This window comes from Triticum aestivum, chromosome 2B (genome assembly GCF_018294505.1).
Source record: "Triticum aestivum cultivar Chinese Spring chromosome 2B, IWGSC CS RefSeq v2.1, whole genome shotgun sequence".
In the NCBI taxonomy this organism is placed as follows: Eukaryota; Viridiplantae; Streptophyta; class Magnoliopsida; order Poales; family Poaceae; genus Triticum; species Triticum aestivum.
The window spans coordinates 768704648-768728212 of NC_057798.1; the positions used below are offsets into that span (position 1 = coordinate 768704648).

The window sequence follows — 23565 nt, forward strand, 5'->3', positions numbered from 1 at the left end:
AAATATTGCAAATAACTAAACGATCTGATGCTAAGCTTATGGGTGGTCTGTCCATCACATCATTCTCCCAATGATGTGATCCCGTTATCAAATGAAAACTCATTTCTATGGTTATGAAACCATAACCATCTTTGATCAACGAGCTAGTCTAGCAGAGGCTTACTAGGGACACAGTGTAGTTTATGTATTCACACATGTATTTAAGTTTCCAATCAATACAATTCTATCATACATAATAAATATTATCACGAATGGGAAATATGATAATAACCAATTTATTATTGCCTCTAGGGCATATTTCCAACACCACTGGGTGTGCCTGATCTGCGGCGGCTTGCTTGACATGGTTGTGAAGGCGGCTGTTCTCCTTCTCGGTGTGTTGTCCCGCTTGGCAACGCTGTTGTTGGTGTGTTGTGCAGGGTCGCGGCAGGGTCTTGGTAGTCGTCTCTTTCCGGCGTGTTTGGCTGGTTTTCTCATGGTCCCTTTCATCGCGGAGTCGGAGCGGCCTCCGTGGGTCATCGATGGCAACGATGACGGGTGCTCGGTGGTCTTCGGGGGAGGTCTTCGTCGGCGCAACCTCTGCATATTCTTTTGCGCTTGATCGTCATCAAAGTCGGAGTTGTCTCGGCGCTGCTCCTGGTAGCCAACTGTTTGGCATAGCTTGATGTGGTGCCTCATGCAGGTTGTTGATATGAGGGCTTGTTGGTGGTTTGGTTGTGGTGAAGTCGCAGTCGCTAGCTCGCGGAGGAGTGATGACGATGCCACTTGTGGTCAGCCTCGACGGTGCTCCTCCTTTGGCTGTGTGTGGTTTTTGTGTTGATAGCCAGGTTAGCTGGTGGTGCCCCTTCGTGGGTTTTTATGGTTTTTGTCTGGTTTTCTATAATTAAACGGGTAAAATCTTCTTCTTTACTAAAGAGATGAGGCATAGCTTTTGCCTCCATTTCGAAAGAAAAATAATCGGTGCCGGGACCTGCAAATCTGCTGGGCGATTGGCCTCTCAGTTGTTTGTTATGTTTTCTTCCAGCGGAGGAGCTGAGCCAAACAGATTGGACTGACATTGCAATAGAGAGATTTCAGGCATGGCATGCATCTGTATCTGTGCGACGTACGTACGGCACTAACGGACCATGAGAATTCAGGTTTTCAGGGCTGGTCAATGGACCACGCCGGGTCTTGTACAAACGCTCAGGCAGGTACCAGCAGCGATCAGCCAGCCAGTGTACGTGGGTGGACAGCTTTGTCCTTGCACGGCCCGTTGCTGCCGCATTTCTCCTTGGATCATTCCACAAGCTGTAGAATAGAAGACCGGGCATTCCGTGGCGCCCGAAGTTGAATCGTTCCTACTAGCACTGTTGGTGCAAGTGTGCAAGGATGAACCATAGCCCACGCCACACGGCCTCTTCTTGCGCGTTGATCATTGCATCCCCTTGATTGGCCCTAGAGGACACGCCATGAAGTTTTGGTTCCTAAACCGGGGGCCGCGCTCAACCCTGTCCTGTGGAAGAGAAGACCGTGCATGCATGCAGTACTGCCCAGAGTTGAACCGTTCCATACATGGTCACCGTGTCCTCAAGACCGGGCATGCCGTGTCCAGACTCCAGACACGGATCGATCGGGCGCATCGGTGCGCCGGACACCGTATCCCATGACCACTTTTTCTGATCCGGTGATTTACTTTGGTGGTGAGATACAAATTATAAACGATGGCTTGACGCAACAGGATGGTTGCGCAGTGGCGACAATTGCATCGCATGTACCTATTGGGATCGCGGAAATGTGGTGACGACACACATGAGCGACTTCGATGATGGTGTCCTTGAGCACCCGGTCTTCAGCCCCGGGGTGAAAGCTTAAGTCAGACCCGAGTGGTCATACCTGGTGTTGGCAATGTTTTTCTTACGATGTTACCTTGTTGAAGGCATTGCTTGGATTGATTCTTCATCGTGAAAACCTATATAATGTCCTTGTGGTTCGATCAAGTCATGCCGTTGCTTGAGTGTCGCTCTTCCTGAAGGCATTGTTGTTGAAGAACCATGTCACCCTATGTTGTCTTGAGATGGTTGGTGCAGATATGATAATTGTTGTAGTTTGCTGATTGCAGATTTGATCGCTTTGGGTGTGTTTTTTTTCATTTTTCCTCGCCTACACGCAGTTTGCTGGCCTATTTTTGCATATGTGTGAGTTGGTGGTTATTATGTGCATCCTAGCTATGCAGATGTCTGGTGTTTGCTCATTGTATTAGTATCTTCTTGATAGTTTATTTCGAGCCAATAAAATCCATCATTCGTCGAAAAAGGGACCGAAGTGGGAGATTCTCACTTTTGGACTAGCCTTTCGACAGTAATATATATATATATTTTTTATCAACAATGTACAAAAGTGATTGGAAATGGGGAGAATACCATATTTTGGGAGGATTGGTGGATGGGAGATAAACCGCTCAAACGATCCTACCGCAGCGTACAGTATGAGTTTGATCATAATATAACTGTGGTTGAGGTCATTAATAAGGGCTGGGAGGGATTCACTTTTAGAAGAACTCTCCGGGGAGAAGCTTTTGGGGTTTTGGAATAGTTTGAAATTGAGATGTGAGGAGGTTGGAATGATGAGGGGAAAAGATAAAATTAAATGGATGCTCGCTGATGACAGAAAATTCACCGTTAGCTCTTTGGATAAATTTTGAATTAAATCTGTTTGTTGTTTTCAGCAAAAAAAAAACCTGTGGGAAATCAAAATCCCCTCGGAAATGAAGTGTTTTTTGTGGCTTATGGTCAAGAAGTTCATCGTGACTAAAGATAATTTGCTTCAAAGATGCTGGAAAGGTGGCAAAATGTGTGTCTGTTGTGGAAATGATGTGAATATTGATCATTTAATTTTCCAGGGTTCAGCTGCTAGACTTATCCGGAGTCTTTTAAAATGTACTCTTGATTTGCAATCTACTCCTGCTACTAGTCTGTTTGATTGCTTCTGTAGGTGGATTAAGGACTTCCCAAACGATGATATATAGGCGGCTGTGTCATTACTGCAATGTTTTGGGTAATCTGGAAACGCAGAAACAATATTATTATTTTCGAGCGAGAAATTATAGGACAGGACAGCCCCTCTTGCATTATCAATAACTAAAGAAAAACACAGCTGATCCGCAATGACTAGTCCACGGACTAAGATCACCCGTCGCATCGATCGCGAGCTACACTGCACGACCCTAACAATTGCAAATCCGCCGAGTTGTCCCGCGGTTTCAATTTATTTTTCTCTTCGAGCGGATGGGCTGTCGCCGCAGGCGTAATGCGGAGGGTGAGGATTATAGCTGGTTGAACCAAGATTAATTAGAGCGGTTGGATGGTGTTCATCGATCAATGACTAGCTGCAGTTTGCAATAACTTAACGGCCGTCGCAATCGCATCACCAATTGTTGCAAGCACGGACAAGGGACGTACGGGGTGGTAACTAAGGCAACGCGAGCGACAGCCTAGCCCAACGCCAGATCGGTCGGCCTACTTAGCTTCACACGCCCAAGTCTGTCAACATAATTACTCGATCGCCAAGTCGCAATCGATCCAGCCACCCCGGCCGGACCCGGCCGCACAAAGACTCCGGCAGGACGTCGGTCGTCGTGGCCATTCATTCCCCGGCGCCACCGTACGTACGTGTACAACCACCCTCGATTGGTCTCCACTCTCCATATAAATCCGCCTGGCTCCGTCACTAGCTACTCCCAGATTATACTCCCATCGTCGCCGGGAGAGAAGCCGCCGCACGCCGTTCCAACAAATTCATTCGTCCATCCTCGGATCGATGGCCGCCGTGAAGGTCATTGCTTACGGCCGATCGAACTGGCATTCCTTGATCTCTCTTGTGATTTATACCGCGCCTAGCTAGCTCCTCATGTACTGGTAGTTGGTTTGATCTGATCGTTTGGTTCTCTGACGGCTGCAGAAGGTGGTGGTGAAGCTGGACCTGCGCGACGACACGCGGAAGCGCAAGGCGATCAAGGCCGTCTCCGCTCTCTGTGGTGACTTACTTACGCCCCTTTTCTTTTCTAGGTCTGCTTCGTCCAAAACATGCATGCATCGAGGTCGACGACGACGACAACCGTGGCTTCCTTCCGTCCCCAGGTATCGAGGAGATCGCCGTGGACATGAAGGAGGAGAGGATGACGGTCGTGGGCACGGTCGACCCCGTCGACGTCGTCCGCAAGCTGCGCAAGCGCTTCTGCATGGTGCAGATGGTCTCCGTCGGCCTGGCCAAGGAGGAGAAGAAGAATGGGGACAAGAAGCAGGAAGGCGATAAGACGGATGGAAACAAGGAGAAGAAGAAGAACAGCGACACCAAGGACGTCCCGCCGTGGTGCCCGCCGCACTGTTACCCGCTGCCTCACCACCACCCTCACCCGTGCTGCTTCCTCCACACCGAGGAGAACCCCAGCGCGTGCGTCATCTGCTGATCGGTCCGACGTACATTTCTTGTAACCCTCCTGCATGCCAGCCAATTGATCGGTCGGGACTCGGGACTCACCAGCCCACCTACACCGGTGATCGACGGCGTGCGTTATATTTTTTAATATATGGCCGTGTGTGAGCTAAATACTGCACAGGTGATCTGGCAGCTGCGCGTCTGCTGAGTTCGCCAGATACGGATTTGCGGTGTGGCTAAGAACTTAAATAAATAAAACTGCTGCATTTGGATTGACGTTCACGGAAATGCCTAATGGAGCTTCAGCTACATGGAGCCCTTCATTTGAAAATTTCAAATTTCTAAATTTTAAGTTCCAAAAAATTCTGAAAACTAATACGCATATACATGAATGTATACTACTTGTCTTTTCTAGGGAACATACACTATTTGTCTGCGAAGTTTCATGATGAAATAATTTTTTACGAGCTAAACAAAAAGACAAAATCATGTATTTTTAGCGCGTATACTATTCACTATAAAATCACGTGTTTCTAGCGTATTTGTAGCGCATATATACATATATTTATTTCAGACTTTTTTAAACTTGAAAAAATATTTTTTTGAATGTTTGAAAATTTCAGCCTCTACGAAGCCCGAGAGCAAAAAAGAATCCACTATTGTTCGTTATTATACATAGTATTTACTCCTTACAATTACACGGGACGCTGCATGCACGGTCAAACACATGACTACGACCTACTCCCTCTGTTCCATAATATAAAAATATTTTTAACACCACACTAATGTCAAATACGTTCTTATATTATGGGACGGGGGGAGTAATACATTGTCATTTGTCCTTCTCGGAAAATACACATTGTTAAGTGCAGGTCTTAATCTCGGCCCTAACTGCGCGGAGTTTTCAAAAAAAAATCTACGTCCATTTATCTAACTCTGCAGATTTGCAATTAGGTCGCCACACATATCCTTCTCCACTCCAATTGCAAACCTGCTGAGCTAGCGATTGGTCCTCCCGTTTTATTTTATTCTATCAACGGAAGAGGTGTTTAATGCAACAGGCTCTCCCGACACCGCCGACCTAATGCAGAGGATTATTCGTTATCATAATGGCCGATCTCATAAAAGTCGTAGCTAATTATAATCTGTCCCTGCACGCATCCACAAAGGGCGAAAAGGCTTGCCAGCTTTTGCACTATCTTCCCTCTGTCGTCGGAAATTTCCATGACAAGCGGCACCGAGCGCTTCACTCGAGGCGAGACGGTCGTGGAGGAGGCCGTGCCCATCATTCATGGCCTTTCTATGTCTAGGGAGTGTAACCAGCAAGCATGAGCGTGCATACTACGTAGTATTGTTTTTGGTTTTCGAGATTGGCCGAGCTGCTAATGCTTAATTAGTTCACTAAGTTACTGGCACGAGTGTGCCATAATTAAGGGCCAGTTTTTTGGCAATTCTTCCAGAATTGACCCCTTTCCCAGCTTCTTTCAGAATTGTCACTTCATTTTTTTACAACGTAGCTAATTAGACCTTAACTAGCTAAGAATTATAAAAAAAATGAAGAGGCAATTCTAGAAGAAGCTGGGGAGGGGGTCAATTCTGAGAGAATTGCCCAAAAAAACTAGCCCTAATGTTGCGTCTGGAACTACCACGCTAGTCCCTATGATCACGAAGAGAGGGAGAGAGAGCATTTGTCTGAGAGAACATTGTTTGCTTGGAATCTTTTAATTATTTGTTTTTTCCAACTTTCGTTGAATTGCGTCGTTGGCATGATGAGGAATACGATTGTTGTCTCATCTAGTATTTGATTATAAAAATCCTCCTACTCATTCTGAATGTAAAATAAAGGGACTCACTGTTGGTCTTTTTTTTAGACAATTCACGAAGCTTTATTACGCCGCCACTAGGTGCAGTGGGATGAATGAAAGGTTCCCGGGTGGCCTAACCACACACGATGGCCCGCCCCTAAATGTAAAGCATGCTTCGCTAAATTGTGAGATTCCACATTGTTGCTCCTAAACTCATGGACGAAGTTACAAGAAGTAAAAATACTAGAGTATTTTATGATTTCATGTACGATCGCTCCGTACTCCGTCCCACTCTTCTGCTTGATACTATCAATCACCACCTTACAGTCTGAGGCAATATGAATAGCCTGCAGCTAAAGATCTTCCGACAAAGACAAAGCTTCCCTAACCGCCAGTGCTTCTAGGGTGCTAGGATCAGTAATCGCTCTGAAACCCATGGTCGAAGCACCCCAAGAACATTCCTTCGACATCTCTAGCTATAACCGCGACTGTGCCAACTCCCCGCCTCTCTGCAACTGTTGCATCAACATTCAGCTTCGCCATATTGGCCGGGGGCTTCAACCAATGATTCGGTCTGGGTACCGGAGAACTGCCCCCCGCCGTCGCGACCTTGGCCTGTATCTGAAAATCATCACTATATCGTTGAATAAATAGGTGTGTGGATAAAGGAGGTTGATGGATATCCTCATAGGCAACTTTTCTCTTCGCACCCCAGACTGCCTATAGAGTGATGGTCATCCGCATGAACTGGTCCGGATTAAGAGCTTTGTTAAGAGCAAACATCCAATCCCGCGGGTTGTCATTATCATGTTGGCACATTTTTTGGACCAGTTCTTCATCCGAGAGCGCCCATACGCAACGGGCCATGGTGCAGTCGATCATCGTGTGTCTCCAAGAGTCTGGAGCTCCACAAAGCATGCAAGCCGCAGAGTCCGCCATATGTGTGTGCTCGAGCACGTCGGCTGTTGGGATAGAGCTCCTAGCAAGTCTCCATAAGAAGAATTTTATCTTGGGTGGTAACTTTACCTTCCATAATGATGACCACAAGTTACACTCATGTTCAGATCGACTGAAAAAGAGTTTGGGTCAGTCGATTGACCCCAACCTCATTCTCAGTCAAGCTCGATTAATTAGGCAACCCGCCACGCCAGGCCACTCTGTTTCTAGGAAAGAACGAAACCCTTTATGAAGAAAGAAAATTGAAAAAAAACTTGCACACAATTTGCACTGAAATTGCACTTTTGAAACATGCAATGATTAAGCATATATAGTGCATCTTTCGCATTCTATTATAATTTACACATAGTATAACTGAAATAATGTTTTTTCCTTAAGAAGAAAATAAATATTTTATTAAAACTTGCGCACAACTTTGCACCAAAATTACACTTTATATGAATATGCAAAGAATAATCATATAATCATGAAATTTTGGCACATATTATGAGGTATTTGTATGTATATAATTACACTAAGCCAAAAACCCACAAAAAACAAAATATACGAATAAATGGGAAAAAGGAAAACCCATAGAAACATAAAACAGAAATAAAAAATGAGGCAAAAATACCCACAAAAGAAAGAATTAGATTTCCTAAGAAAGAATGAATTAGTGGCATTCGTAATAGGCATTGGTATTACCATTTATGAACAAAGAAATGGGAAGAAGAATCTAAAACGAACACTGGCATAATTTGCATGAAATATACATAGAAAGTGCGCTTCTTAAAAATATGCAAGAATAAAATTATATAAAAGTGGAACTTTTGCCAAAAAAAATCTAAGAACAAATGAATAGCGCCATTGGTATTAACCTTAAAGTCGAATGAAAATGAAGTAAAGACTAAAACACTCAAAAGAATTATTATTTTTCTAAAAAAGAATGAATTAGTGGCGTTGATATTCCCTTTAAGAAGAAAGAAAATTAAAAAAACCTGGGCACAACTTTGGACCGAAATTACACTTTATCATAATACGTGATTATTATAATCATGAAATTTAGACATTTAGGCACACATTATATGGTATCTGTATGTACATAATTACACTCAGACAAAACCCACAAAAAACAAAAACAAATAACTTATAGAAAAGAAAAAATGAGAAAAGGAAAAAGAAAAGAAAAAAGAAAAAATGCACCTAGAAGAACAAAACCGAGCCCAAGCAGCAATTTGACTGACCCAAAATAGGGGTTTATCGATTCCACACAGCCCAACTCATCACCAAAATGACACGGAAAAAAGAAGACAAGACACATCTCAGAGGCATTTCCTATTTGGCGCTGCAGGCGCCCGTTAATGTGTATTCTGCAAACGGGCGCCTACACCGTCCCTAACTGGGCCGGCCCGTTACTGTGTAAGTGATTCTGCAAAAAAAGAGTACGTCGTCCACGCGACTCGAACCACAGACAGACCTCGTGCAATAAGGTTCGATGGTATAACCAACCCGCCACACAACAGGTTGTGATAAGATCTAACTCTTTCCGTCAATTGTTCTCTCTTTTTCCTTTTTCTTTTTTCGTTTTTCTTTTTCCATTTTTCTTTTTCTGTTTTTCTTTTCTTCTTCTTCTGGTTTCTTTCCCTCATCGATTTCGTTTTTTTATTTCTTAACTACGTGAACTTTTCAAAACCGGTGGTGTATTTATTTTAAATTTGATGAACTTTTCTTTTCAAAATTTATGAACTTTTTCATATTTTCGTGAACTATTTTTAAAAATTGATGATTTTGTTTCAAATTTGATGATATTTTTGAAATTTGAGGAACTCTTTTTCAAAATCTATGAACTGTGTTAAATTCAATGAACATTTCTTCAAATTGGATGAACTTTTATTCAAATTGGATGAACTATTTTCAAAAATTGATGAACTTTTCTCAGTTTTGTGAACTTTTTCCAAAATTGATGAACTTTTTTCAAATTGGTGAACTTTTTTTCAAAATTTTGCTGAACAGTTTTCAATTTTTTGTGAACTATTTTTTTAAATTGATGAACGTTTTTCAAAATCATTGAACTTTTCTTGAATAGGGCAACGTTTTTTTGCATGTTCATGAACTTTTTCCGAAATTTGCGAAGTTCCATTTTTCTTGCAGAAAATCATATATGAGCGACTATGAAAGTTTTTCAAGTATTAGCGCTCAATTTTTTCAGTTGCAAAAACACGCCATAGTCGTTAGCTGAACGCATGTAGGTAGTGTAGGTCGCGAGTTCTATATATTGGTACAAAACAAGTATATGTTAGTGTTGTACTAACGGAAGTACTAAATAGAGTGGTTTTCTAATTTCAAGCCAGTAGGTGGTCTTGGCGCAGTGGTTGCTCTGTTGAGACTACCACTGGTGACAAGCGGGTTCTTTTTCGCGTCTGCTTTTTGAAGTAGCTGTTGGGCCGGCCCACTAGCGGCGCATTCAGCGCCGAGTAGGAGCTCCCCATCTCAGAGCGGAATCGCACGGTCTTAAAATCGACTGACCCAAAAGAATTTTCAGCTGACTGACATGTAGCTGAAGTGTAAAGAAAATTTCAGGATCAACATAGTAGCATCTAAATCATGACCGGTTGGTGTCACGCAATGAACTCGTAATTTTCCTCTCTTTTCTCCGACCATGTATGGCTGGCGGCCGCCGGGGGTTCCTGCCTAACCACGCGCCGTCGCTGTTGCAGTAGTGACTATTACATCAGACCGGACGAAGACTCCGGCAGGTCGTCGCGCGCGCCCATATCGACGCGCACACGCCTCCGCCTCCGCGCCACACACACACCGCGGACGCCCGAGTCCAAGACCTTGGTGCGCAAGGCTGGTGACTGCCACGGCCCCTGCCTATAAATTGACCCGCCCCCGCGCCGTCACTCCTCCCACCCCCACAGCACACCATAGAGCTCGATCGTCGCCCAGACCTACACTCAGCAGCGCCGCACGCCGCTCAGTTCCGTCCCACCATTCCTAATCCAACGATCTCTGTTGGTTTCGTCATTTGGACCGATGGCCGCCATGAAGGTAATTGCTTGCAGTCGACCGAACTGGGGTTTCTCTCCTCTTCGGATTCTGATTGCAGACGGCCGGTTTTGCTGATCTTGTTTTGTTCTTTGACGGTTGCCCAATTCAGGTGGTGCTGAAGCTGGACGTGCACGACGACAGGCAGAAGCAGAAGGCCATCAAGGTGGTCTCCGCGCTCCATGGTAGTAATCCCCTGTTTCTCTCATCTTCTTGCTCTGCTTCGTCTTGATCATGAGGGAGATTAGCGGTCATCCATGTCTGAATTTGATACTAGTTCTGACGACAACAACCCTCACTTCCTCAGGGATAGACCACATCGCCGTCGATATGAAGGACCAGAAGATGACGGTCGTCGGTACCGTCGACCCCATCGCCGTCGTGGCCTTCCCCACGGCGCAGATCTTCTCCGTCGGCCCGGCCAAGGAGGAGAAGAAGGACGGCGACAAGAACGACGCGGGTAAGCCGGTGGAGTACCCGACGTACTGGTACCCGCCGCCGCCGTACCACCCGCACCTGTACCACCTCGCTCACAGCGCCGAGGAGGACCCCAACTCGTGCGTCATCTGCTGATCGACGCGCGCCGCCGATTCCCGCCATTGTACACTTTGTAGCTGGCCTTCCTTCCTGCTTGCCGATCGATAAGGCTACCTGCACTGGTGATCAACGGCGTGCGTTATATATATGGATGGCCGTGTAAGGCGTGAGTTGCGCCGGTGATCGGCCAGCTGTACAGCACACCTGCATGTGCCTGTGCATCTGCTTAGTTTGTAATGTACAAATACAGAATTAGAATTACAGTATGTTGTTCAAAAAGGAAAATCATCAAGTTGTTACAAGAAAAGTGTGCAGAGGGACCAGATAGAATTGCTGCACTTATTTTTCAGATAAAATTGATGGATTGATCTTCAATAGTGACAAGAAAATAATCAGATCTGAATATATAGCACAGCTGCTCATCCAGTTTTCAGTTGATGATCTGAATAGAAAGTTGATGAAGTACTACTGCAAACTAAGCACACTTTAGATGGCTAGGTTCCTTTTGGCAAAACCAGCCTGCCAGAGTTCAAGCATGAACTTGACGCGGATGCTCGCATGTTTGCTGAATAATTTCAGATTCTTCGGCTCTACTCTTTCAGCGGTATCATGTGTCCGCCAACCACAAGACGTCTATGACGATTTGCATTAAGCAAGTCAGGCACAAAGAGATGAGAAATTCAGGCGGACAACTAGATTGGTCTCTCATGCTTCTTTACATTTACCAATTGAAACTCCGAACTCCAAAGGTATCCAGCTGTGCTCCATCTAAGAGTTGCTTTCAGCAGTCAATGATAACAACGTGTGAAAAGGATTCCAAGCTTTCGGACTGTTTTTATTACTCATGTATGTTTTCATCGGTGCGACCGTGCGAGTCCTAACACATGATTACGACCTAATACATTGCTAATCATCCATCTAAAAAATACACATTCTTAATTGCAGGTCCTAATCGCTGCTCCAACTACACATAGTATTTTATTCGCAAAAAAAAAACTACACATAGTATTTAGTTTATATAAATATCTTTTGTGTTCAACGGACGGCTGCAAGCCATGCGCATTTTATCCGTTCTGTTCGACTTGGTGATAACGTTGCTTCATCTTTTTTTTTAAATCCTATATCTTGCTCTAGAAACAACAACTCAGATTGCCAACCGAAGTTTTTTTAGCTGATATGAATAACTAGAGTTGCCGAGATACCTCGCTATCATTGGAATGTTTTCGTTCCACGTCGAGAAAGAAAAACGATTTAATGAGGCAGAAAAGGCGTCAAAATCTAGTGGCTCAGGGGTACATGAGGAAAAAAATTATATGAGACCAGGTCTCATATAAACCAGGGGAGACCCGTCCTCATGGATGACATGTGGCATTCATAATTCACATATAAACCAGGTCTCATAGAATTCTTTTCCGATACATGACTTGTGAGTCCTAACCACCCACTAATAGTCGCTTGTTGCCACATTTACCTGTTAGTTGTGACATTGTATCAATACTACTCCCTCTGTCCTTGAAAAAGTGTACTATCAACTTTGTTGGAAAGTTAAACTTTTTTATGTTTGTATTTATACAATGATACACCAACATTTATGTCATAAATTAGTAGCATTAGATGCATGACATAATATATTTTTATCATATACCTATTTGGTTTCACAAACACTGATATATTTTTGCATAAACTCGGTTAAATTTTGAAATAGTTTGACCTTCCAACAAAGTTGGAAGTACACTCTTTGAAGGACGGAGGAAGTACTCTAAAAAAAATCCGACAACTTATACCCACAAATCACGATGGTGTTTAGTTGACTAGTAGACAAGTTAGAGATGTCTTTTTAAGGCATCTTCTACGCGGACCCTCAAATTGCCTGCAACCATGTGGACTATGCGGTTCAAAAATGTTGAGCCATCCAACGTGGGTATGTATCGGTTCGCCGAGTAGCCCGGACATACTTATTCCGGCAAACACGAGACAAAGCGAGGGAAGGGCGTGGGGCTTGCGGGAGTCCTGCCAGTAGCCACGTAGGACTCTGACACCCCCAGGCCCACCTAAAACCCCACAGAAAACCCCTTGGGCACCCCGCGCGTCCATCCTTCCATTTTCTCTCCTTCAGTCTTTCTTCCTTGCCTTCGCCGCCGCTCCATCACCCCGACCGCCACGCCGCACCCCTGCCAAAACTCGACAAGTCGGTCACCTCTAACGGTACACCCGGGCTCGATGCCGCTTCTCCTCCGCCGCCGTTCCACACTACTCCTGCGACCGCCGCACAACTACCATCCGCTCCTACGATACTCACCATGCCCGGCAACTATTCGATAAATTTGCTCGAGCAAAATATTGTTGTCCCTTCTTCTTTGAGCAGTGGATTCGGATATGGAGTACATATACGAGCACTATGTTGAGTCTCCGATGAGGAGGTCTACATAGATGGGATGGCGATGATGTAGGAGGTGCTTCCAAATGCGGAGCGTGCGGAGGAGCATGTTCTTAATTTCACAGGATCGATTAAGGGTTATCGAGTGCTCAACCGAAACTGGCATGCGCCCATTTGACGCTAAATGCTTTCCATGGGAATGATTAGGTTCTCTGGTTACCAGAAGTGCACGGCCACACTACAAATGCTTGCGTATGGCATGTCGGCTAATTGGTGGGATGAGTACCTATGGATGTCCGAGAACACATGCGGAGGTGTCGTGGCCAGGTTTGCAACTGTCGGGGTCGAGGTGTTTAGACCTCGGTACCTCAAAGAACCAACTGTGGCAGACACCGAGAGGCTCTTGGGAATCTCGAAAGCAAGACGGTGGCCAAGTTTGCTCGGATCACTTGACTGCATGCATTGAAAATGGAAGAACTGTCGAAAGCTTTAGAACAACAATATCAGGGTCATGTTAAGAAGCCCTTCATCATTCTTAAAGTAGTTGCATCACATGATCTTTGGATAAGCACGTTTTCTTTGGCATGCCCGTGTCTCACAGTGACACCAATGTGTTGCAGCGATCACCATTGTTTGCCAGTTTGACTGAAGGAAAAGCTCCTCCTTGCCAATATCCTGCAAATGGACATGAGTACAACATGGGCTATTATTTGGTTGACGATATCTATCATCCTTGGCCTATCTTTGTGAACACCATTTCTAACCCAATTGGTCAGAAAAAGTCTCACTTTGCCAAATACAAGAAGCAGCTATAAAGTATGTTGAGAGGACTTTTGGAGTTCTACAGACACGTATTGCAGTTGTTCGTGGATCCGCTAAACAATGGGATCCGGAGATCTTATTGGAGGTGATGACCTATTGTGTGATCATGCACAACATGATTTGGAGGATGAGGGTGAGGATGCTGCCGCGGGTCTTGAATTTGAGGACATGAGTGATCTTATCAAACCTCCCCATCAAAATCCGGTCACATTTGAAAAGTTTGTTCAAATGCATCAACAAATTTGGCATCGAGCAACTCACGAGCAACTGATGAGGATATGATTGAGCATCTGTTTGGCGATTATGGGGGACAACAATGTTGGATTGTAATATTTAAACTTTATAAATTTAAACTACTGCTGCACTTGAACATTTGAACTATTTTAGACTATATATGTGGCAATTTGTACATGCGAACTTACAAAAAATTTGGGGTCAGATGTATGCGGGTAGCGTCGGTTATGGCCGGCTCCCGCATCCGAGCCCGCGGACTAGTCCCCTATCCATGGAAGGATGCGGGAACAAATTCGAGGGTCTGTGGAAGGATGCCAGAGCAAATCTGGGGGGCAGCGTTGGAGATGCTCTTAGGGACGTATTTGACATGACATAGGAATGCAACAAAATTTGACATCGTTTTGTAGAATTTCACATGATTCGATATGAAAAAACGAGATAATTTGAAATAATTCGCTAAAATCCAACCGGTGCATGTTTTTACCAAGTGCGTTCAACTTGTCGGTTCTAGCGGAAGTAATGAAATGTACTCCCTATATATCAAAATATAAGACGTTTTGTAGTTCAAATTATACTACAGTACGCCTTACATTTTGGAATAGAGGCAGATGCGTAAGTATGGCACAAGACATACCAACTAACAAAGTGTAAAAGACCCCTAAGAAATGTGTAAAAGATAGCCAAAAATAGTTAGAGAGAGTAAAGGGATGTCACACTAATAGTACTAGTTAGCGCGCACGTGCAAATGCACGTCACAACTAATATTACATACATATGCGAGAATTAACAGACATAGATATTGTGATTGCACTAAAAAGTATTACAAATCAATAAAATGTTTTGATGTAGCACCCTACACAAAGAGCCATAAAAACATTATTTTATCAGTATTTCTTAATACTTGTGATCATTGTCAGATACTCAAATAACATTATTATCTCAGTATTTCTTAGTAGCCTAATTAGTTCTCATACAATATCCAGAATGTTGTGTGCATCTTCATTGTCGATGTAGCAGGCATCACAATGTGACTGGAGTAATGCCTCGCTATAATTTATGGGGGACAGGGTTGAGTAGCTTCAAGAACCTATAATAACCATGCGCATGAAGCAACAGAAAATAGCACAAGTGGAGAGGCACTATCATTGGAGGCCTAAGTGTTGATGCACTACTTTAAACTGGTGGAGTAGAATGAAAATTGAGGTACTAGGCTGCGCTAGCTTGTCATTAGGTGCAATGCATTTTTATGTAGTTATCAATTATATTTCTAGAATCAAGAAATTTCATAATTGAGGAAAATTTTATTCAAATTTAAGAACCTATATAAAGACTTGCATAAGAAAGGCTGCCAAACAAACACTGAGGACTACTTCAGGATGCAACAGATTCCCATGCCCACTACACACTACAAAACCATCACCACCACACGCAGCTAGCCACAACCTTGCCAACTTGCCGTTGTGCCTTTTCTCCAGAAACCATTCACTCTTGTCTATTTACCTTGCTGCTGATCAATCAATAATAATAAAATGATTTGACCTTTCAAAGAAAAGAGTCACCACCAATACAAAATGTATATAATATATTTCTCATACATATGCTAAGCTATGGAAATCCACCAAACTAATGCACAACATGTGCATGCTGCTTCTCACCGCAAGTACCAGCCAACAAAATTCAGTCTTTGTACATGCAATCTGATAACAAGGTGCAGTCTGATAAATGCAACCTGAATGCATTATGCACCAGTATTATCTGAGAACATGAAGCTGGTCGCAAATATTATCCTAAAATATAAAAGAAGCATCCCTTATTAAATAACTTCAATGGTACAGCAAGACTGTTTCCAATTGAGATAAACATATTAACATTTCAAATAAAGTTAATTTGTAACTCCAGAAATAGAAAACTGAAATTAGCATCAACACTGATCGTGTTAATGTATACTGTCTATATACAATGTTAATGCTTAAGTAGGTATTTCTTGGCTGTAAACTCTAATATGTTTGATGGTAGACATATTCGTGCTCATAAATGAGAATAACAAAACAATATGTACATTACAGAGACTGGTCCTGTTGCTTGCAAGTTAGGAAGTGAACAAAATAAGAGTAACTAATTTTTTAAATCTGAGCACCTCACCTTTGACTAAAGGGAACACATGAATCAACATAGCAAATCGATGAAAGCCTGCAGCAAACCAAACTGAGACACCTCCTCCGTGAATATATAGAAAATGAAGTGAATAAGGAAGTCTTATATACATCTCATTTCCACTGACAGAGTTATACTTGCACCGTGCTTAGCTGGACTTGTTTGCAGCAGTCGAAGTCGTTCAGATGTTGGTCAATTAGCTTTAGGAGAAACATACTCAAACACTATCTGAGTCGACTGTTATTCGTCAAGGAGGCTGAATAGTGTAGAATCAGAGGCATCAAAAGCATCTAAACCAGAATAGCAAGAAATATAGTTGATTTCGAATTCACACCTTCCAAGACTCATAGGACATAATTACTTTTATAGTTGTAAAAATAACATAGGAAACCAGTAATAAGCACATTCTGACCAGTAAGCACACTTTGATCAGCTTAATTAAATTCTAAACCTCACCTTATTACGTTTTCAACTTAGATATAGAATCCCAATAAAATGAATGCTCCAACAATAGGTCCCAGTAGATACAACAAGGAAAATGATGCAGAACATACGTATAGTGCATCATAGCATTGAAACAGATTACACAGTGTAAAGTAAGGTAAAAAAAGTAGTGGAAGCGGAAAAAATGATCGGCTGTAGAGCTTACTGAGAGTAGATCCTCTATACTGCCTATAGGTGCAACCAGACAAAAGGCTGCAATTATAAACATATATAATGTTAGTCCAAAAATTATTTTACATATAGGAGCCCTATCAAAAATCCAAAGTTTAGATAACAAACCTATGTTATCCCTACAAGATATCTCCGTACACAATGTTCTTGGTGCTTTCACCAGTGGAATCTATATTTTATTTGGCTTTACCAGAATCCGAGTTGTCTGCAATGACACACCTCTTGACAGTGCAAGATAAACCTGGGCATGCGAGAGTACATGCTCCGGAAGGTAAATACCGACAGTTGGGATGGTTTGCCCTTGGGCTATGTTAATGGTCTTTGCATAACTCTGACAAACATGGAACTGTTTCCTCTTCATCAACTTGAAAGGAAGCGAAATGTCCTCCGAGGGCGCCAAAGGGATCATAGGGATGAACACTCTCTTTCCAGCATGTTTTCCACTAATGCAACCCTGAAGTATGTTAGAAGATATGGCCGAAATACGCTACAATAAACAACACTTGTAATGAACTGGCCATGTGTTATTTTATTAAATCATGTAATTGGAGAAAACAAAATGCTTCAGAACACAAGTTATTAAAAAGTGGAAAATTGATGATCGTAAGTTTAACTGCATGTTCATACTCCATTCTGTACAAGTGTACATATTTATCAAATCACACTGGTCGACTATGTTGGTTTGTAGATTACATACCAGCTTTTGATTGGTGGCAACACAAACACTTAACAAGTCTATTTCTGATGTCAATTTCAGTTCCATGCTCTCAACATCTTATAGGAAAATCACAACAACTTAAAGCCTAGGTGTATGTGCACCACACTGATAGCGACCAACAAGATTATCAGCTAGAAGCCTAGAACAACAAGAGATACTTTAAACACTAACAACATGAGCAGAGATCATTCAGAGCAAAACGGAAGAACTGAGAGGGGGCGAGATGAGGCTCACCACCAAGTTTCGTCACTGGCGGTGGCACCGAGGATAGTGGCAACAACTTCTCAGTGAAGTGTGCTTCTCCTCCGTGCACACGAGCTATAGGCCAGCCTCCACCTCTGAAATTGTTATCAAGAGGTAGAATACTTCAGAGGCAGAATACTCTTAATAATGGCCACAATCATTTATTCATAGGACACTCTGTATTGTGTAAATATCAACAACTTGTGCACGAAACTTAAGAAATACACCCATAACAATACATAAAACAATATCTTATCTAGAAACAATATTGTAGTTAGAATTGAATGGAAAACATCAAACAATATGGTCATGTCAACCAGATCCACACATGGACAATTACCAGTGTAGTTACTTGTGAGCGAAGAGGAATTTGAGTCACTTTTGCAGCTCATATTTTGGTATTGTAAGAAGAAAAAGAGATAATTCGGCACTTCAGCCACATACAATGGGAGGCTTGAATTTCAGAATTTAACACCGTTATAACATTATGTAGTATGTACAACAACATTAGCAACATCAACTACAGAAATCAGTACAAAGGTCGTAGGATGTCTTTAGAGTTTCAGAGTTTCAGAATTTCAGAATTTTATCCTAGAGCTAAGCAAAACCAAAAGAGCACTCCTGTCCACCATGCCAGCTCTTCTGGAAAAAGAGAAGTGCTACCAACTTATTATCGCCTAGCATTTTATTTGATAATGGAGCCGGATTTGATCGAAGTAAACAGCCATGCCTTACTTTATCAGTTACAGCTAATGAAAATCATGGGGATTCAGGAAAACTATGACCAAGGAATAAAACGAAAAGAAACACAGTGGTCATTGTTGCTGAGTTTCACCATCGAAAAGAAACACACTGGTCATTGTCGCTGAGTTTCACCATCATCCAAAAGAAACACCATGGGAAAATACTATAGGGATTGGAAGGGAGAGAGAAGACATGGTCGCTACTTACCGATGGATGGAGCAGAATCGTTGCCGTGGAGATAAGGCGGAGAAGGGCAGAGCTGGCAGCAGGAAGGACGATGACGGCAGGGAGGAGACTGGTGGGAATCTTGAACCAGTAGGGAAATGGAAGCAGAAGGCTCAGGCACGGCCAGGCGCGGGCGCGCGGCCTCACATCGGTGGTTGGCCCGCGTGCGTCCACGTCCCTGGCGGCGGCGGCGGCAGCTCCCCCGTGCCTCTCGCTGCCGAGGATGAGGGGCGACGCGTAGAACCGGTTCGCGTGGGGAAGGCGGGGCAGGCGGCGGAGAGGTGAGGGGGGCGGGTGTGTGCGGCAGCGAGGCAACAGGCAAGTGGAGTGCGGCGGTTGCGGCGAACATAATCGTGGGGCCCTTTTTTTACCACGGTGCGCAGGGGGATTTGCGGGCACTAAATTAAACTACGGTGGCTTGCTGTTAAACACAGGACGAGGTAAATAAATAAGTAATGGCATTGTGGGTAATGGCATGATGGATAATTAAAGCGTAAAACACGTTTAGTATGCTGGAGTGATGTAGACCATTAGATTGCAGTTTTCGATGGATAGGATGATCTGGTTCTTCGCACTCTCTTTCTTTTATAGTGGTAGTAGACTAGTAATAAACAAATAGATAAGACAGCAAAAGCGGTATAATTAGGTGACAGTTCCACGTTAGTTCGACCAGGTACACTGTCTATCAATCCCCCGGTCAGCTTCAGTGCGCGTGGCTTTCTTCTCCAGTGGTAATTTTCCACCGTCCCGGTCACACCTGAAAGCTCATGCATGTGTTAATTTGGCTCCCAACCGCAACGTTTATTATGCTCAATCGCCTATAGTGGTTTGCTTCGAGTGCTCGCACGGCCATTTTTGCAGCAGCACGACGACGGCGACTAAGGGACGTTTCGTCGACGGTACACGCTATGTGTTTTGCTTTTGGTGGAGCAGTACTGATCTTTATTTTCTGTCGTCGTCGTGCTGCCTGTTCGACAATCATCCCTGCAAAATCTGACGTACTCGGTGAGCTAAGCCGGCCAGGAGGGTGTGATGTCAGGTTTTCAACGTCAGGTGAGAGCGATGCGCCCCTCCGTTGTTCAAATCGTGCGGCTCAGATCCGCCAACAAAGAGAGGACCCCCGTGTCCTGCCCGGCGTGCGACCCGGGCGAAACCCTACCCGCCAGGACAGCTCCCCTCCCAGATCTCCTCGTTCCCCTCGCCGCCATCGGCAAAGCCCGCGCAGCGTCGGCGTTGGCTGCGCCTCTCCTTTTTCTCCTTTGGCGAGGTCTGAGGAGTGCGGGGGCGCTCGGCCACGAAGAGGCGTGGGGGTGCGGCGAGCAGGCGCCGGTGGTCGCGGCGCGCGTGGCGAGTGGGCGTTGGTGAGCGTCAGGAGTGACACGCCTGGCGTTGTGTGCTTGCGCGGCAGGTCACGTGCGGACATGGTTGCACGTTGCGGGTTGTTGTGGCCGGCCCCAGTGCGGTTCTGCTGCAAGTCGTGCGGAGATCCGGGGTCGCTGTAGTGTGGGGCTTGCCGTGGTCGTGCCTGATTTGGGTCCTGGCAAGCCCGTGGCTGGATCTCGCCGCCCTCGGGGTCACGTTGGTATAGGCTGCAGCGTTGATGTCGGCGGATGCTGGTGGGCCCTCCTTCAAGCGTGTCCTCGTCCGGTTCCTTTGGAGCAGCGACGCCGTACAACATTTGTGACGAGGTTCCAGGCAGACCAGTATCAGCTCGGCTAGGCATGTCCTTGCGCACGGCGGTATGAGGCGGTAGTTTCGGCTTGTGCTCGCCCAATTCCTGTGCGCTGTGTAATGGGCCGGCCAGTTTTGGTTCTAACTTGGCTTTTCCTGTGCGCTGTTGTGCGGATCCTCGCCCAGTTCTGCACACGGAGGCAAAGGATGGCTAGATCTTGTTTCGGCCGCATAGGGCCTGCGTGCGGCGGTGCGGTCCTACTAGGTTGGCGCGTGTTCGTCGAGTTTCCTGCGTGCGGCAGTGCCTTGTCCATGCTGGTAGTGTGTGCATGGTCTCTCTCTCTCTCTAACTATCTATCTCTCTCTCTCTCTCTCTGGCCGGTGGGGCTGGCAGGCCTCGAATCCAGATGAAAATCCTACAGTGACCTAGTCAGTATCGCGGTAACGGCGTCTACAAATGTCGTCTTCCTCCTTGGAGGTACCGCCGTGGAGCTCATTTGCTCTTCGTACCCCCGTGGCTTGTGGTCTCTAGGTGAAAACCTAAGATTTGGCTATGCCGGATCGTGACGGTGGTGTCATCGACATCACTTCCTTATTGGAGGCATCACCTTGGAGACCCGACGATGGTTTCTCCGATGGTGTGCACGGCTTGTTGCCGGTGCTTGGGTTCTAGTGGTGCCGACTGTTCATTTTTCTTTCTTTTCTTTTTGCACTTGCCTTTTTGCGGTGCTTTCCTTCTCAGAGGTGTTCGTGCAATGCTTCTTCTGATCAATGAATTTGACGGCTCTCCTATCAACATTTCAAAAAAAAAATGTGCGGCTACTTAGGTCTTCAACCATCATTGTTTTGCTTATCCAGTGTGGTCTGCAAATCTGCACGTCAATTGGCGTCTCCCTCCATTGTTCTGTTACATTTTCTTCCACCGGAGGAGCTACATTTATTGTTCTAATCTAATCTAAACAGATTAGATTGAGTGAACTGTAGAAAACCACCACATTGACGCTTAGTATTGCAGAAAACTCCATTCTACGAATGTGTGCTAGAAACCACCGATTCTTGGCCTAATCTTTTGCAGAAAACACTGACATATTGCTTTGAGCATTTTAACCTCGATTATAACACCTGGGTCCCGATCTTGATGACGTGGCATAGAACTGACAACTTTTGACGGTGGGCATCTCCCGTGGCTGGTGGTACGGTTGGCATGGACTCGACGGCGGGCTTGGAGGCAGGCGGGTTGTCGCAGGGGCGGACGGCGCCGAAGCCGTCGGCCTCGATCTGGTCCAGCTGCTCGAGGAGCCGCTCGAAGCCCGAATCAGTGGGTTTTGCAAAAAGGTTAGGCCGAGAATCAGTGGTTTCTGAGAGAAATTCGTAGAATGGTGTGTTTACAAATCTAAGCGTCCATGCGGTGGCCTTTTGCAATTCACTCGATTAGATTAGATTGCCATTGCAGACGTAGCAATACAGAGATTTCTCACATCGCATGCGTCTGTATCTGTAGGAGGGACGGCACTAGACTAGAGGACCCTGTCACGGCGCATGGGAATTCAAAGCTTTCAGCAGGGCCGGTCAATGGACCATGCGGATCTTGACGTATAGGACTCGTGACGCTCAGCCAGGTATCAGTCAGCCAGTGTACTCGGACTCCAGCTTTGTCATGGCGCGGACCGTTGCTGAAAGCATCACCGCTAATTCTCCTTCGGTCATCTATACTACTATTAAACAATCAAATAAAAACTTCTTTAAGCACACCCCACAAAGCGTACACAGATCCGATACTACCGCACGATTAGGCCCACTAAAATCAATCTAACGGTTAGCCTTAACCTAAATCATTTTCTGTGTGCACTTAGCAATTTACATTGACTGACCATACTTCACGTGGAGGAAAATATGAAACTCCACGCCTGGGACATTAGGAAACTAATAATCACGGATGCATCATATTCTAGGAAACTAAATCAGAGTGCATCCATCCTATTAGGAAACTAATCTCAGACAAATCCATCATATTAAAAAACTTATCTCGGACGCATCCATCCTATTAGGAAGCTAATCGCAAGCCTCCTGCCGCCATCATGCACATCAGTCGGATTTATTTTGTTTCATGACAGAGAAACCATATACCGCTATTTTGCCACATATATTTATTCTTATATACTTGTGCAGGTTCAAATGATCCAACATATCTGCAGTCATCAAACTTGAAGACATACTGTTTAAGGCCTTATTTGCACCGCCTCTTTTTCTTTGTCTGCGGTGCCTCTTTCCTCTAATAATAATAATGAATAACTTTTTCCAGATCAGGTATTACACTGTTACAAATGTATGCTGAAGCTACTCCTTACGACAAGGAAAAAGAGGATGAATGCTTTCTATCTTCACCAGTTTTGTAGCATGTTCCAAATTGTTGGCTCTTTCTTATTTGAGGATTCATCATGTTTTTTGTAATTTAGAAGCTGGCCTGAAAGCTTGATAAGGTTAAGCTTGACAAATCTATACTACTATTAAACAATCAAATAAGAACTTCTTTAAGCACACCCCACAAAGCTACACAGATCCGATACTACCGCACGATTAGGCCCACTAAAATCAATCTAACGGTTAGCCTTAACCTAAACCATTTTCTGTGTGCACTTAGCAATTTACATTGACTGACCGTACTCCACGTGGAGAAAAATATGAAACTCCATGTCTGGGACATTAGGAAACTAATAATCACGGGTGCATCATATTCGAGGAAACTAAATCAGAGTGCATCCATCCTATTAGGAAACTAATCTCAGACAAATCCATCATATTAAAAAACTTATCTCGGACGCATCCATCCTATTAGGAAGCTAATCGCAAGCCTCCTGCCGCCATCATGCACATCAGTCGGATTTATTTTGTTTCATGACAGAGAAACCATATACCGCTATTTTGCCACATATTTATTCTTATATACTTGTGCAGGTTCA

At 44.4% G+C, this 23565-nt stretch overlaps 2 protein-coding genes and 1 pseudogene across 2 annotated transcripts; all 3 read left to right on the plus strand.

Moving 5' to 3' along the window:
- The first annotated feature begins 3676 nt into the window (after window positions 1-3676).
- On the plus strand, window positions 3677-4688 carry LOC123042606 (heavy metal-associated isoprenylated plant protein 39-like). The gene is made up of 3 exons (XM_044465029.1): window positions 3677-3813; window positions 3940-4015; window positions 4119-4688. The coding sequence occupies exons 1-3, from the start codon at window positions 3799-3801 to the stop codon at window positions 4445-4447; spliced, it is 420 nt and encodes a 139-aa protein (XP_044320964.1). The 5' UTR covers window positions 3677-3798; the 3' UTR covers window positions 4448-4688.
- Window positions 4689-6177: 1489 nt separating this feature from the next.
- LOC123047795 (uncharacterized) lies at window positions 6178-6248 on the plus strand (annotated as a pseudogene).
- Window positions 6249-10069: 3821 nt separating this feature from the next.
- Window positions 10070-11182, plus strand: LOC123047270 (heavy metal-associated isoprenylated plant protein 39). Its single transcript, XM_044470766.1, has 3 exons — window positions 10070-10208; window positions 10318-10390; window positions 10513-11182. Exons 1-3 carry the CDS (start codon window positions 10194-10196, stop codon window positions 10776-10778), a joined length of 354 nt encoding a protein of 117 aa, XP_044326701.1. The 5' UTR covers window positions 10070-10193; the 3' UTR covers window positions 10779-11182.
- Window positions 11183-23565: the final 12383 nt, after the last annotated feature.